Source organism: Pristiophorus japonicus, chromosome 3 (genome assembly GCF_044704955.1).
Source record: "Pristiophorus japonicus isolate sPriJap1 chromosome 3, sPriJap1.hap1, whole genome shotgun sequence".
Lineage (NCBI taxonomy): Eukaryota > Metazoa > Chordata > Chondrichthyes > Pristiophoridae > Pristiophorus > Pristiophorus japonicus.
Window position 1 is genome coordinate 143,079,153 of NC_091979.1, and position 17,333 is coordinate 143,096,485.

The 17,333-nt window shown below is 46.7% G+C and overlaps 1 protein-coding gene across 3 annotated transcripts in view; it reads right to left on the reverse strand.

Annotated features, from left to right (window-relative positions):
- The window catches only part of hibch (3-hydroxyisobutyryl-CoA hydrolase), a 231,163-nt gene that overhangs the window by 183,667 nt on the left and 30,163 nt on the right, over positions 1 to 17,333 (reverse strand). For all 3 annotated transcript variants that reach the window (XM_070875870.1, XM_070875871.1, XM_070875872.1), the window contains exon 2: positions 2,962 to 3,004. In XM_070875870.1, coding sequence (XP_070731971.1) covers positions 2,962 to 3,004 — 43 coding nt within the window. The remainder of the gene's footprint in view (positions 1 to 2,961; positions 3,005 to 17,333) is intronic.

Genomic DNA, 17,333 nt, shown 5'->3' on the forward strand with positions numbered 1-17,333 from the left:
TCCAGTCGGGGGGGCGGGGGAGCGGGAACAGGAGCGCGGGTCGGGTCCAGTCGGGGAGCGGGAACAGGAGCGCGGGTCGGGTCGGAGGGGGGGGGAGCGGGTGTCGGGTCTGGTCCGAGGCAGGGGGGGGGAGCGGGTGTCGGGTCTGGTCGCGGGGGGGGGGGGGGGGGGGGGGGAAGAGGGGGGAGCAGGAGCTGGCCGTGGGAGGAGCCTTATGCACGCAGCCCCAGTGAGGCCATTCAGCCAGGGCTAGGGGCTGCGTGCTTCGGGCCCCTCCCACACAGTTCGGCGCCTGGAGCTACTGCACTTGCGTGCCCACTGTAGCGCATGTGCAGCGGTCCCGGCACTGTTTTCAGCGCAGGGACCTGGCTCCGTCCCCCCACAGCTCGTGCTGGCTGCGCCGAGGGCCAGAGGACCAGAGAATACCGAGGATTTTTTTAGGCGCACTTTGTGGCGCGAAAAACGGGCATCCAGGTCGGGACTGCGCCGTTCTAGACGCGTGTGGAAATTTGGGCCCTATGATTATGTGAGGAAGCACAGCAGCCCTATAAACAGAAAATGAATGATGACCTGTTTCCAGGATGATATTGGTTGAGGGAGGAATATTGGCCAGGACACCGGGAGATCATATACATGGGCAGGTAGACAGGGTCTTGGTTTATTTTCTCATACAAAAGCAGCCCCTGAGGCAATGTAGCATCACCTCAGTTCTCCACTGTAGATTTTGTGCTCACGTCTATAGCAGGGCAGATCACAAGAATTCACAAATAAATGGGGCAACGCTGTCATCGGCTGCTTGGAGGTCAGATCTTTTATATTTGTCGGTGCTGTCAACGGCACAAAAACCATTCGGCATCTGACAAGATCGATGTAAAGCTAAAAGTGTCTAGGTAACATAGTAAAAATAAAAAAGAATAGACGTGAGGATGTGGCCCACAGTCACACGGCAGCAATTTCAATAACTGTGAATCTCCTACATGGTGACAACAGTATCAATATCATCTAGAATAAAACAGTAAGTTAATTATTCAATGTTCGTCTCATTGTGTAAATTTATAGATGTAAAGCTATGCTATTTTATTTTCTGTCTACATTAAAAGCTAAGGCAGGGTTTGTCTTGTGCCTAAAATTCTCAAGACGGTCAATAGGTGCCACGTTATCTGAACTTCTATAGACACAGTTTGTTCTCGATCCTCAGAATAGTTTGACCTGTTTATTAAGCCAGAAGGAGCATGTTTCAGAGGTGGGAGCAATAGCGGTTCTGTGTAAGTCATTTTCAATTCACTTTCGAACAAACACTGCCAGAGAAAACAAGACACTGCAAGACAAATCTACATTGTTTTGTCTGTAACTAATCCACTATGATCTCTGGACAAATCAAAGAATAGGCTATATAAGCATCAGTCTTGAGGATTGCTGGGTTGAACAAGGAAGCAAAGGAAGAGGCATGGAGACTATCCAGGGAACTCTCATGGTACCAGCGTTGGAGTGAAAAACAGACTTGTGGTGCAAAAGTTGCACCTGTTACTGCTGATCACCGTGTTGAAATGGCTTTAATTTGTTTAAATTTTTTATAAACTTACCAATCCAATTTGGAGTCTGTAATTAACTCGAGTGTAGTACGCTGGTATTTCCGTGACTTGAGGTTGCATTGCAGGGAGTGCAGCCAGGATGTTGAAAGTGCGAATAGCTCATTAAAAATAACTTACACCCTATCAGATTTGAATCATCTAATGTGCAGACAATATTGATAATATAAGGACTGTGGATGATCCTATTACCCCAGTTATATGATCACAGTTAAAGTTCCAGGCCTGTTTATTAACTGAAGATATGACAGGAAGGGTAACAGTAGCACTGTCACAATCTAAAATGTAAAAAAAAACTAGTTGTAAAATGAACTACATGCATTAATCTGACCCTGGGAGAAGGATGTCAAAATGACCTTATATACCTTTACTTATGTGGTTTCTCAGTCCTCAAAAAATGATGGGGAAAAAGTATTTTAGACAAGCAGTATCAGTCTGACTCCAGGTTTCCCCATCAGATGGGCTTTGGGACTTGATCAGTAGAACTCCAGTTGAGTAGGGAGAATGAGAGGCCAACATGGTTCTTACTGCTGGCAGAAGCAACTCTCCAGCTCTGATAGCATGCACGTGGGCTACAGCAGTGGTGTAATTTGAAACCAGAAACAGGACAGGAAATGGGAATGTACAGTTCTCAGGGTAAACACGGCACTTACAAACGGCAGTGAAGGTGGCTCTGCAAAACAACATTGTATGGGTGTAGGTTGCACGAACTCAAAAGCAAATGGTGATAGGTGACAGACATCTGAAGCCTCAAGTAACAGAAGGCTTATTTAAGATTTCAATGTGTATATATTTCTGAAAGTATTTTGATGCCATCAGAATACTGTTCGCATCAACACCAATAAAAATCTGAACTAAAATAAATTAGATGGGTGAGAATATCGTTCGTACAGAGCTCCCCCTGGTGTAACAGCATGCAGATGTAATCAATTCTTTCCAAGGCTACCACCATTAATATGTATTTTCACAAAACCTTTACTTCTGTTCGAGAAAAACATTTTCTAAAATGGTATTTCACTACATTAAAACAAAAATGGTCTTCCACTCTACGTAATGGATTAAAGCTGCTATATAATTACAGTGCAGGCAAAGTGTAGAATGGCCACCTCCTGTGCTAAAATATCCATGCGTCTCTGCAACTGACAGATTACTATAATTTGTCCTGTGTAGTTTAATTGTTTTTTTTTTGCACATGTGCTCATCAAGGTAAGTCATACAGTAATGTAGCTGCCCAACATCACCGTCAAGTAGTCCTAGTTCATCTAAATCAGCTTGGAGCATCTACTCAAACCTACCCCTTTTCAATTACTCATTTTAAGTTCTCAATTACAAATCCAAGAGGACTAAACTACAAACATCAATGCACACTTACCAGATGTTTCTGTATAATCTGTAATCTAGAAAGTGCCCTCACCCTGAAATAAAGAAGAAAATAATAGTGATTAACTGCTGATCTGAACCAGATTTTCAGATTATACAGGCTTTAAGCTAAGGATATCTCTTTATGGCTGGAGAAGAGTTGGAGCGGGAAGGGCAAGATACAGTTGTCATGGTTTACGTAGGAACTAACGACATAGGTAGAACTAGGAATGCAGTTCTGCTGAGAGAGTTTGAGGACCTATGGTCCAAATTAAAACACAGAACCTCAAATGGTAATAATCTCTGGATAGTTACCGGAGCCACATGCAATTGGCATAGGGACAAGCAGATCAGTGAGTTAAATGTATTGCTGAAAGAGTGGGAGGAAGGCGTTTCGATTCATGGGGCACTGGCACCAGTACTGGGAAAAGAGGGAGCTGATCTATTGGGACAGGCTGCACTGAAACCAAGCTGGGACCAGTGTCCTGGCAAATCGAATAACTAGAGCTGTAGATAAGGCTTTAAACTAAAAGAGGGGGAGGGGGTCAGGTGAGGGGAAATTTAGAAATCTAAAGAGAAAAGTCAAGGCAATGGAGAAGTGTAGCGATTTGGGTAAAGATAAGCAGAGTGTGACGGGAAGAGACAGAGGGTAGACTTCCTACTTTGCTCGCTAGTGCCCCAAAAATTGGCGATGTTCCAGCCTTAGCGATGTTTCAGCCTTCATGATCGCTGGACCATCGCCCATTTTTTGGATAGCGACTTTCAGCTCGGCAATAGCCCAGCGATGTGAAATGGGTGAAGCGAGAGCCCAGCGATGGAGAAGGCAAAAGCTTCCCTAGCAACGGGCTTCTGCGCATGCATGGTTTTTTTTGGTGGACATGTTTTCCTGCGTTTTGGGAGGTCAGAGGTCATTCACACATGCGCAGAAGGGGGAGTGAGATCGAGAGAGGATGGAGAGAGAGAGAGAGAGAGAGAGAGAGAGAGAGAGAGAGAGAGAGAGAGAGAGAGAGAGAGAGAGAGAGAGAGAGAGAGAGAGGAAAAGGTAGAGACAGAGAGGAGAGAGAAGAGAGAGAGATAGAGGGATAGAGGTAAAGAATATGTCTGACAGCGATGAAAGTGTTAGAAATATGGAGACAGGGAGGAAGAGGTCCAAACTCTTTTTGGATGAGGCTAACGAGGCCCTCGTCGCAGAGCTCCACTCCTGGTGGGCCCAACTGATCGGGGGGGAGGGGTGGGGGGGGGGAAAAGAGTGGTGGGAAATCAACACCACGGGTGCACCGTCAAATATGAAGCGAGATCGCCGCTGTCGTCCCGTCTGTGTCCCATGAAGCAAGGGGATCCGACCAGTACCACAAACGCTGGAACAGACTTGTGGCTTCAGCAAGAGTAAGTACGATTTTATACTGTAATGATGCAAATTCTAAGTATAATTTTCATTATAATGGTCAATCTCCTGGATTGAATGCAAGCTTGTGAATCTAACATATATAAGATATATCATCCCCGCTAAGAACCGCACATGGCTATGAACCTGTCCCCTTTTCAAGTCTCTCTGGCTTCTGTCACTTACACAGGGACCCAGCATGGACTGGGGGAAGAGCTGCCTTTTGCTCACTGTCTGGCCTGGGACAATTTTGGACATTAGCTACTGTCATTGCTGAGTTCAATGTTGATTGTATTAGAGATGTTTGTGTCAATCATCTTATACACACTGATCTTTGTTATAACCGTGCATCAATTGTGACACAGACCCTATTAGCATATAACGTTGGAAACTGTTGTCTGTAAATAATATAACCTAGTCAAGTAGCTTATGCCATGCTCATTTCACGGTTGCAGAGGAAGCTATCTCATAATCGGGCGCAGTAGAGGCGCACCGGAGGAGGCCCTGCTGTAATACAGCCACTGACCGGCCTTGAGGAACGTGCTGCAGCACTAGTGGGGGCCCACAGTCACCACCCGTGGTGTCGCCAGACCCTCCCATGCGTCACGTGAGTAATGTGTCAAGCAGTGTTAAAGTAATGTAACATAATTTCATTATAAAATAGATGAATGATGTTATGTTATGCATGCAGCCTCTGTGCTCCTCTGCTAATCTCAGGTTGACAACATACGAACATAAGAGTAGGCCATCTAGCCATCTGTCCACACCCCATAAACCCTTGCTCCCTTATCATTCTGTCTATCTGCGACTGATCCTGCCTCCACAGCTCTCTGGCGCAGTGAATTTCACATACATGTACCATCATATGTACTACCATATGATGCATTAATATGTAACGTTTCTTGCTCACATTTATTGGAGTAGTGCTGTTCCTCCTATGTACGCCAGCGCGGCGCAACAATCCCTTCTGTTCTAATACGCTCAATTGTGTTTTGCAGGACTTCCAACCCCAATAGAGGACACACCCTCACATGCACCGACCCCACTGCATGTGTCATTCACCACGGGTGGTGAAGAGGAGACTACCAAAGCCAGAGGAGGAGGAATACTTGGGAGACAGACGAGGATGCCCCTTGCATACCCTGAACCTGCGGCCACGACGCTGATTTCCACGTAGGAGGTAGCGGCAACAAGTGGCATGCAGTTGACGACTCCAAGCCGCACATTGGTGCTGTCGCAGACCCCACAGATACCGCATCAGCGCCTTGAGCAAAGGCCTACTCTGGACGATCCCGTAGACAGCCTGGCACGACTGTGCGAGGAGTCTGTCGCGATCAATGGCGAGCAACTCAAGGTGTTTGTGGGGCTCACTAAGGACTTCTCCCGGGTGTCTGCTCGCCAAGCAGTGGCGACGCTGCAGATGATCCACGAGATGCGTGAAAACACCAATGCCCTAGGGGGAGTATTTGCTAATGCTGTTGGGGAGAGGTTAAACTAATATGGCAAGGGGATGGGAACCTATGCAGGGAGACAGAGGGAAGTAGAATGGGGGCAGAAGCAAAAGATAGAAAGAAGAAAAGTAAAAGTGGAGGGCAGAGAAACCCAAGGCAAAAAGCAAAAAGGGCAAAATTCTAAAGGGGCAAAGTGTGTTAAAAAGACAAGCCTAAAGGCTCTGTGCCTCAATGCGAGGAGTATTCGTAATAAGGTGGACGAATTAACTGCGCAGGCAGCAAGTAACGAATATGATATAATTGGCATTACAGAGACTTGGCTCCAGGGTGACCAAGGCTGGAAACTCAACATCTAGGGGTATTCAATATTCAGAAAGGATAGACAGAAAGGAAAAGGAGGTGGGTTGGCGTTGCTTGTTAAAGAGGAAATTAAGGCAATAGTAAGGAAGGACATTAGATTGGATGATGTCGAATTGGTATGGGTGGAGCTACAGAATATCAAAGGGCAGAAAACGCTAGTGGGAGTTGTGCACAGATCACCAAACAGTAGTAGTGAGGTTGGGGACAGCATCAAACAAGAAATTAGGGGTGCATGCAATAAAAGTACAGCAGTTAGCATGGGCGACTTTAATCTACATATAAGATTGGGCTAACCAATACAGTGGAGGAGGATTTCCTGGCGTGTATTAGGGATGGTTTTCTAGACCAATATGTCGAGGAACCAACGAGAGGGCTGGCCATCCTAGACTGGGTGATGTGTAATGAGAAAGGACTAATTAGCAATCTTGTGACCATAATATGGTAGAATTCTTTATTAAGATGGAGAGTGACACAGTTAATTCAGAGATTAGGGTCCTGAACTTAAGAAAATATAACTTTGATGGTATGAGACTTGAATTGGCTAGAATAGACTGGCAAATGATACTTAAAAGGTTGACGGTGGATAGGCAATGGCAAACATTTAAACATCACGTGGATGAACTTCAACAATTGTACATCCCTGTCTGGAGTAAAAATAAAACGGGGAAGGTGGCTCAACCGTGGCTAACAAGGGAAATTAACGATCGTGTTAAATCCAAGGAAGAGGCATATAAATTGGCCAGAAAAAGCAGCAAACCGGAGGACTGGGACAATTTTATAATACAGCAGAGGAGGACAAAGGGTTTAATTAGGATGGGGAAAATAGAGTATGAGAGGAAGCTTGCTGAGAACATAAAAACTGACTGCAAAAGCTTATATAGATATGTGAAGAGAAAAAGATTAGTGAAGACAAACGTAGGTCCCTTGCAGTCAGATTCAGGTGAATTTATAATGAACAAAGAAATGGCAGACCAATTGAACAAATACTTTGGTTCTGTCTTCACGAAGGAAGACTCAAATAACCTTCCGGAAATACTGGGGGACCGAGGGTCTAGTGAGGAGGAGGAACTGAAGGAAATCCTTATTAGGCGGGAAATTGTGCAAGAGAAATTGATGGGATTAAAGGCCGATAAATGCCCGGGGCTTGATAGTCTGCATCCCAGAGTACTTAAGGAAGTGGCCATAGAAATAGTGGATGCATTGGTGATAATTTTCCAACAGTTTATCAACTCTGGATCAGTTCCTATGGACTGGAGGGTAGCTAATGTAACACCACTTTTTTTTTTTAAAAAGGAGGGAGAGATAAAACGGGTAATTATCGACCGGTGAACTTGACATCAGTAGTGGCAAAAATGTTGGAATCAATTATTAAAGATGAAACAGCAGCGCATTTGGAAAGCAGTGACAGGATCGGTTCAAGTCAGCATGGATTTATGAAAGGGAAATCATGCTTGACAAATCTTCTGGAATTTTTTGAGGAGGTAACTGGTAGAGTGGACAAGGGCGAACCAGTGGATGTGGTGTATTCGGATGTTCAAAAGGCTTTTGACAAGGTCCCACACAAGAGATTGGTGTGCAAAATTAAAGCACATGGTATTGGGAGTAACGTAGTGACGTGGATAGAGAACTCGTTGGCAGACAGGAAGCAGAGAGTCGGGATAAACGGGTCCTTTTCAGAATGGCAGGCAGTGGCTAGTGGGGTGCCGCAGAGCTCAGTGCTGGGACCCCAGCTATTTACAATATACATTAATGATTTAGATGAACGAATTGAGTGTAATATCTCCAAGTTTGCAGATGACACTAAGCTGGGTGGCGGTGTGAGCTGTGAGGAGGACGTTAAGAGGCTGCAGGGCGACTTGGACAGATTAGGTGAGTGGGCAAACGCATGGCAGTTGTAGTATAATGTGGATAAATGTGAGGTTATCCACTTTGGCGGCAAGAAACACGAAGGCAGAATATTATCTGAATGGTGGCAGATTAGGAAAAGGGGAGGTGCAACGAGACCTGGGTGTCATGGTACATCAGTCATTGAAAGTTGGCATGCAGGTACAGCAGGAGGTGAAGAAGGCAAATGGTATGTTGGCCTTCATAGCTGGGTGATTTGAGCATAGGAGCAGTGAGGTAAGGAGAGCGGGTGGGGGGGGTCCAGGATCTGGAGGGAAACGTGGCCGCCGGTAGGGAAGGGGGTGCAATCTTTTTTATATTGTACATATTGTTTGTTAGTGTTTTTATTATTGTTTCACTGTTGGGGTGTGCGTGGGTGGGGGAGGGGGTGGGGAGCGTGTTTTTGTGTTTGTTATTTAAAAACAACATTCAAGAGCTCTTATTTTCTGTGCAGGGTCTTCTAATCATCTAAGTTTTAGTAAAACATGAATGCAACTGTTTTAAAACAATGGCCAGGCCAGACCAAGTAAGGATGAAATGTCACTTAAGATAAATATAATAAAATGTTTAATTCTGAGTAGATCTACCTTTAAAAGGCCCTTAAATAATTCATAAACTATCTAAGCCCCTGTTTAAGCAGCCTTCTCTCTTCCTGCGATGTTCAAAATGGCATCCATCCGTAGTGCTGAGCTGTGAGGAAGGCCAGGGAAAAGCAACTATGTTCTCGGCAAGCGATCAGCCCGGTGATGTGCCGAAAGCTGCGCTGGGCGATGTGCGGGAGATCACCTCAGCGATGTGAGCCGAAAGTTGAGGGGAGAATTTTCCGGCTATGTTCCAGCCCAACTTTCCACTTCTCAGTCAAAATGGGTAATAGCAGGCCATTTTCGACGATATATAGGCACTCGCCCAGCAATGTGAAGTGGAATGTCTAACCCATAAGAAAAATAATAGGAGCAGGAGTAGGCCATTTGGCCCCTCGAACCTGCTCCGCCATTCAATAAGATCATGGCTGAACTCATCTTGGCCTCAACACCACTTCCCTGCCTGCTCCTCATAACCCTAGATTCCCTTAGTGTTCAAAAATCTGTCTAATGGCACCTTAAATATATTCAATGACCCAGCCTCCACAGTTCTCTGGGGCAGGGAATTCCAAAGATTCACGACCTTCAGAGAAGAAAATCCTCATTTCCATTTTAAATGGGCGGCCTCTTATTCTGAAACTATGCCCCCACGAGGGAAAATATCCTCATTGCATCTACCTTGTCAAGCCCCCTCAGAATCTTACACGTTTCAATAAGATGACCTCTCATTCTTCTAAACTCCAAGGAGTATAGGCCCAACCTTTCTTCATAAGACAATCCCTTCATTTCAGGAATCAACCTAGTGAACCTTCTCTGAACTGCCTCCAATGCAAGTATATCCCTCCTTAAATAAGGAGACCAAAATTATACTCCAGGTGTGGCACAGTTGTAGCAGGACTTCCCTACTTTTATATTCCATCCACTTTGCAATAAAGGCCAACATTCCATTTGTCTTCCTGTTGTGTATGCAATAACTGTTAGATTGAGTACTGTTTAACTCCAAAAGGTATGACCTTGGCTCTGCTTTATTAAGGCCCAAAGTAACTAATATACAAAATGGCTGGCCTTTTATGCTTGGGTTACACACACGTGCATGCAGCCCAATGGCCTCCAACAGTGACGCCATCTAGTGGCTAGTGATCCCAAAAGTAAATGACAATACCCCACTCTGAGAAATTAAAAGTCTTTTACAAATTGAGATGGTCCGGTGTTTTACGCTCCCGGGTTGACCGTCTCAGTTCAACTCCAGCCTTGGGCGAGTGTTCAAAGTCTGTTGTGACTGGTGGCTGGGTGGCTGACCTGGTGGAAGTGGCAATGGCTATGTCAGCGGATTGAAAGTCCATTTTCATTGAACATGTCAATGATTGAAAGTCCTGATTCACTGATGACCACTGAGTCCTCTGATGACTGGGGGTAGGTTGGTTGGTCGTCGATTGTCTCTTCCTCCGACTGTTCGGTTCATCTGTGTGCCGCAGCTTTGTCTGATCCATATTTTTAAAAAAGGAGGGACAAAACAGGGAATTATAGACCGGTAGGCCTGACATCGGTAGTGGGTAAGATGATGGAATCAATTATTAAGGATGTCATAGCAGCGCATTTGGAAAGAGGTGACATGATAGGTCCAAGTCAACATGGATTTGTGAAAGGGAAATCATGCTTGACAAATCTTCTAGAATTTTTTGAGGATGTTTCCAGTAGAGTGGACAAGGGAGAACCAGTTGATGTGGTATATTTGGACTTTCAGAAGGCTTTCGACAAGGTCCCACACAAAAGATTAATGTGCAAAGTTAAAGCACATGGGATTGGGGGTAGTGTGCTGACATGGATTGAGAACTGGTTGTCAGACAGGAAGCAAAGAGTAGGAGTAAATGGGTATTTTTCAGAATGGCAGGCGGTGACTAGTGGGGTACCGCAAGGTTCTGTGCTGGGGCCCCAGCTGTTTACACTGTACATTAATGATTTAGACGAGGGGATTAAATGTAATATCTCCAAATTTGCGGATGACACTAAGGTGGCAGTGTGAGCTGCGAGGAGGATGCTATGAGGCTGCAGAGCGACTTGGATAGGTTAGGCGAGTGGGCAAATGCATGGCAGATGAAGTATAATGTGGATAAATGTGAGGTTATCCACTATGGTGGTAAAAACAGAGAGACGGACTATTATCTGAATGGTGACAGATTAGGAAAAGGGGAGGTGCAACGAGACCTGGGTGTCATGGTACATCAGTCATTGAAGGTTGGCATGCAGGTACAGCAGGCGGTTAAGAAAGCAAATGGTATGTTGGCCTTCATAGCGAGGGGATTTGAGTACAGGGGCAGGGAGGTGTTGCTACAGTTGTACAGGGCCTTGGTGAGGCCACACCTGGAGTATTGTGTACAGTTTTGATCTTCTAACCTGAGGAAGGACATTCTTGCTATTGAGGGAGTGCAGCGAAGGTTCACCAGACTGATTCCCGGGATGGCGGGACTGACCTATCAAGAAAGACTGGATCAACTGGGCTTGTATTCACTGGAGTTCAGAAGAATGAGAGGGGACCTCATAGAAACGTTTAAAATTCTGATGAATTTAGACAGGTTAGATGCAGGAAGAATGTTCCCAATGTTGGGGAAGTCCAGAACCAGGGGTCACAGTCTAAGGATAAAGGGTAAGCCATTTAGGACCGAGATGAGGAGGAACTTCTTCATCCAGAGAGTGGTGAACCTGTGGAATTCTCTACCACAGAAAGTTGTTGAGGCCAATTCACTAAATATATTCAATAAAGAGTTAGATGTAGTCCTTACTACTAAGGGGATCAAGGGGTATGGTGAGAAAGCAGGAATGGGGTACTGAAGTTGCATGTTCAGCCATGAACTCATTGAATGGTGGTGCAGGCTAGAAGGGCCGAATGGCCTACTCCTGCACCTATTTTCTATGTTTCTATATGTTTCCTGCATGTTTGCCCATTTTTGAGCTTGACAATAAATACTCTGTTGCCCTCCTTGGCCATGACACTACCAGCGATCCACTTGGGACCCTGATCATAATTCGGAACACATACAGGATCATTTACAGAAATATCGCGCGACACAGCTGCGCGATCGTGATACCCTTGCTGACTTTGTCTTCTATATTCAACATGATTATTCAAGTCAGGGTGTACAAGGGATAGCTTGGTCTTAAGACCTCTCTTCATCATTAGTTCAGCAGGCAAGACCCCGGTAAGCATGTGTGGTCTTGTCCTGTAACTAAGCAGTACGCATGACCGGTGGGGGTCTGCAGTGACCCTTGGGTTACTTGCTTCATACTCTGCTTTATAATTTGGACAGCACGTTCTGCTTGCCCATTGGATGCAGGTTTGAACGGTGCTGACCTTACATATTTGATACCATTGAGTTTCATGAACTCTTGAAACTCCTGACTGATGAGGCACGATCCGCTGTCGCTAACAACGATGTCAGGCAGACCATGTGTCGCGAACATTATACTGAGATTCTCAAATGGTAGCTGTGGATGTGCTGGATGACATGATTATACACTCTATGCACTTTGAATATCCATCCACCACAACTAAAAACATCTTCCCCAGGAAGGGACCTGCTAAGTCGATGTGAATCCTGGACCATGGTTTGGACGGCCACGACTACAGACTAAGCAGTGATTCCGCTGGTGCTTTTGCTGGCCAACTGTTTCCCACAGACCAGAAAGTTAGCAGGGGGATATGGAAGCTCAACGTGAAACTGTTGACCCCGGAAAACGTTGAAGAGCTCAAGTGGGATTACAAAGGTTGGAGAACCGCAAAACCCCTCTGATTCCCCGATGCACTGGTGGGAAACAATCAAGACAAACATCAAGAGGTTCTTCATCCTCACAGGTGTTCAGGAGGCGAGAGGGAGACAAAGGGAATTGTCGCAACTCCAAAAGAGTATGCAAAACCTGCTCCTGCGGCAGTTGTTGGGTGTCGATGTCGCGGAGGAACTCCAAGAGGTGAAGAGCCAGCAAGCCTCGCTTTTTGCCTCAACGAGTCCTCCAAAATTCCGCTCCAGAGTCCGCTCCGTCGAGCAGGATGAGACGTGTTCGCGTTTTTTCTTCCAAAAAGTACACAGGAGCTCTGTGATCACCAGCCTAAAGGAAGATGATGGTTCTGTGACGTCTTCGCAGCCAGACATGCGGAGGATCAGCAAATCCTTCAATGCCGGGCTGTACGATGTCAAGCCCACAGACCGCGCGGCCTCCCTGTCTTTCCTGTCTATCTCAGAGGTCTTAGATGACAGCGAGCGGGAGAGGCTGGACCACCCGCTAACTCTGGCCGAACTGACAAAGGTCATCCAGTCCCTCGCGACGAGTAAAAGTCCCGGAAGCGATGGCTTACTGGTCGAGTTGTATTCGGTTCTGTGGGACTGGATAGGCCCAGATCTGCTGGAAGTTTACGGGGGTATGCTTCTGGCTGGAAGCCTGTCAGAATCAATGAAGAAAGGCATCATCACCCTCATCTACAAGCAGAAGGGGAGAGGGAGGAAATCAAAAACCGGCGGCCCATTTCGCTGCTCAAGTGGACTACAAGATCCTGTCGAAGGTCATCGCAAACAGGGTCAAGTCTGCTCTGGAGCTGGTGATCCACCCGGACCAGACCTATGCTGTCCCTGGCAGGAAGATCTCTGATAGCCTCGCGTTACTCAGGGATACGATCGCATACGTGCGGGACAGAAGGGTGGACACCTGTTTAATCAGTTTGGACCAGATGGCCTTTGACAGGATATCGCACACGCACCTGATGGACATGCTCTCCAAGATGTGGTTTAGGGAGGTTATCCGCAATTGGATCCAACTGCTCTACAGACACATCAGTAGCACAGTTCTAATCAACGGGTGGGAAACTGAAAGCTTTCCGATCAGGTCTGGAGTCAGGCAAGGATGTCCCCTCTCCTGTCGTGTTCGTTTGCTGTATTGAGCCTTTTGCCGAGTCCATCAGGAAGGATGCGGGCATTGGGGGGGGGGGGGGGTGGGGGGGAGGGGGTGACAATTACAGGCAGCAGAGGCGCTCAAGTCAAGACCTCTGTACATGGACGACGTCACCGTCTTTTGCTCGGATCCGCAGTCGGTCCGCGGATTGCTCACAATCTGCGACCAGTTTGAACTGGCCACGGGGGCGAAGATAAATCGCAGCAAAAGCGAGGCCATGTTCTTTGGAAGCTGGTCCGACCGATCCTTTATTCCCTTCACCGTGAAGTCAGATTACCTGAAGGTGTTGGGAATATGGTTCGGAGCAGACAGGGCATGTCAAAATCTGGAAGGAGCGTATCGCTAAAGCGAAACATAAACTGGGATGGTGGAAGCTGCGCTCACTCTCCATTGCAGGAAAGAACCTGGTCATCAGGAGTGAGGTGCTCTCGGTGTTGTTGTACGTGGCGCAAGTCTGGCCCATACCCCACTCCTGTGCTGCGGCAGTCACCCGAGCCGTCTTCCACTTCGTCTGGAGATCGAAAATGGACCGTGTCTGCAGAGACACGATGTACAAATCTCTGGACAGGGGGAGAAAGGACTTTCCGAACATGGCCCTCATCCCGATGGCCACCTTTGTGTGCGGCTGCATCAAGCTGTGCATAGACCCTTCGTACGCAAACACCAAGTGTCAGTACGTGCTGAGATTCTATCTGTCCCGGTGTTGCGAAGGATGGGTCTGGCCAGGCTGCCGCAGAACACTCCAACCAGTTGGACCATGCCTCAGCACCTGTCCTTCGTGGAAAAGTTTTTCAAGAAAAACGCCTTTGACCACAAGGCCATAAAGCAGTGGTCGGCATGCAAGGTCCTGGACACCCTATAAAAGATGATGATGGATCCTATCAGACGGTTCCCCAAGCAGACTGTCAAGCTTGTTTGGCAGAATGTCTCATCGCCAGAACTTTCACACAAGCACCAACACTCTGCCCCCTAGTCGGCTGAGGTGCGGACGAGACTGTCATCCATCTCTTTCGGGATTGCCCCTTTGCAAGGCAGGTCTGGAAGGAGATGCAGTGGTTGCTATCGAGGTGCTCTGCAGCTTGTTCCCAGGCACGCACACTGAGACAGACATCATCTGCTGCTGGAGAGCCATTAACTTGGTGAAAGACGCATTTTGATCTTCCCAAAACTTGCTGGTCTTCCAGAGCAAGGAGATGTCCACAGCCAAGTGTTGCAGACTGGCGCAATCCCAGGTCCAGGACTACGTGCTGAGGGACGCACTAAAGATTGGTGCAGTTGCCGCAAAGGCACGATGGGGAAGAGCCACAGTTTAAGGCCCTTCCGCCACGGTAAACCCAGGGGATGGAATCAGACCCCCCCTCGGGCTGTACTTGTTAATCTGCTTGTATACATAGAGCACCATGTACTGAAAAACACCTGTGTTGTGCCGTGTATAATGAAAGTCTCTGCACTGTTTAGTAACTTGTAAAGAAATGTAAATGTATCCCCATCCGGTCCGTGTACTGCTTTCATCTGCATGGTGCTACATAGAAACATAGAAAACAGGTGCAGGAGCAGGCCATTCAGCCCTTCCAGCCTGCACCGCCATTCAACGAGTTCATGGCTGAACATGAAATCTCAGTACCCCCTTCCTGCTTTCACGCCATACCCCTTGATCCCCCGATTAGTAAGGACTTCATCTAACTCCCTTTTGAATATATTTAGTGAATTGGCCTCAACTACTTTCTGTGGTAGAGAATTCCACAGGTTCACCACTCTCTGGGTGAAGAAGTTTCTCCTCATCTCGGTCCTAAATGGCTTACCCCTTATCCTTAGACTGTGACCCCTGGTTCTGGACTTCCCCAACATTGGGAACATTCTTCCTGCATCCAACCTGTCCAAACCCGTCAGAATTTTAAACGTTTCTATGAGGTCCCCTCTCACTCTTCTGAACTCCAGTGAATACAAGCCCAGTTGATCCAGTCTTTCTTGATAGGTCAGTCCCGCCATCCCGGGAATCAGTCTGGTGAATCTTCGCTGCACTCCCTCAATAGCAAGAATGTCCTTCCTCAAGTTAGGAGACCAAAGCTGTACACAATACTCCAGGTGTGGCCTCACCAAGGCCCTGTACAACTGTAGCAACACCTCCCTGCCCCTGTACTCAAATCCCCTCGCTATGAAGGCCAACATGCCATTTGCTTTCTTAACCGCCTGCTGTACCTGCATGCCAACCTTCAATGACTGATGTACCATGACACCCAGGTCTCGTTGCACCTTCCCTTTTCCTAATCTGTCACCATTCAGATAATAGTCTGTCTCTCTGTTTTTACCACCAAAGTGGATAACCTCACATTTATCCACATTATACTTCATCTGCCATGCATTTGCCCACTCACCTAACCTATCCAAGTCGCTCTGCAGCCTCATAGCATCCTCCTCGTAGCTCACACTGCCACCCAACTTAGTGTCATCCGCAAATTTGGAGATACTACATTTAATCCCCTCGTCTAAATCATTAATGTACAATGTAAACAGCTGGGGCCCCAGCACAGAACCCTGCGGTACCCCACTAGTCACTGCCTGCCATTCCGAAAAGTACCCATTTACGCCTACTCTTTGCTTCCTGTCTGACAACCAGTTCTCAATCCACGTCAGCACACTACCCCCAATCCCATGTGCTTTAACTTTGCACATTAATCTCCTGTGTGGGACCTTGTCGAAAGCCTTCTGAAAGTCCAAATATACCACATCAACTGGTACTCCTTTGTCCACTTTATTGGAAACATCCTCAAAAAAATCCAGAAGATTTGTCAAGCATGATCTCCCTTTCACAAATCCATGCTGACTTGGACCTATCACGTCACCATTTTCCAAATGCACTGCTATGACATCCTTAATAATTGATTCCATCATTTTACCCACTACTGAGGTCAGGCTGACCGGTCTATAATTCCCTGCTTTCTCTCTCCCTTCTTTTTTAAAAAGTGGGGTTACATTGGCTACCCTCCACTCGATAGGAACTGATCCAGAGTCAATGGAATGTTGGAAAATGACTGTCAATGCATCCGCTATTTCCAAGGCCACCTCCTTAAGTACTCTGGGATGCAGTCCATCAGGCCCTGGGGATTTATCGGCCTTCAATCCCATCAATTTCCCCAACACAATTTCCCGGCTAATAAGGATTTCCCTCAGTTCCTCCTCCTTACTAGACCCTCTGACCCCTTTTATATCCGGAAGGTTGTTTGTGTCCTCCTTAGTGAATACTGAACCAAAGTACTTGTTCAATTGGTCTGCCATTTCTTTGTTCCCCGTTATGACTTCCCCTGATTCTGACTGCAGGGGACCTACGTTTGTCTTTACTAACCTTTTTCTCTTTACATACCTATAGAAACTTTTGCAATCCGCCTTAATGTTCCCTGCAAGCTTCTTCTCGTACTCCATTTTCCCTGCCCTAATCAAACCCTTTGTCCTCCTCTGCTGAGTTCTAAATTTCTCCCAGTCCCCAGGTTCGCTGCTATTTCTGGCCAATTTGTATGCCATTTCCTTGGCTTTAATACTATCCCTGATTTCCCTAGATAGCCACGGTTGAGCCACCTTCCCTTTTTTATTTTTACGCCAGACAGAAATGTACAATTGTTGTAATTCATCCATGTGGTCTCTAAATGTCTGCCATTGCCCATCCACAGTCAACCCCTTAAGTATCATTAGCCAATCTATCTTAGCCAATTCATCCCTCATACCTTCAAAGTTACCCTTCTTTAAGTTCTGGACCATGGTCTCTGAATTAACTGTTTCATTCTCCATCCTA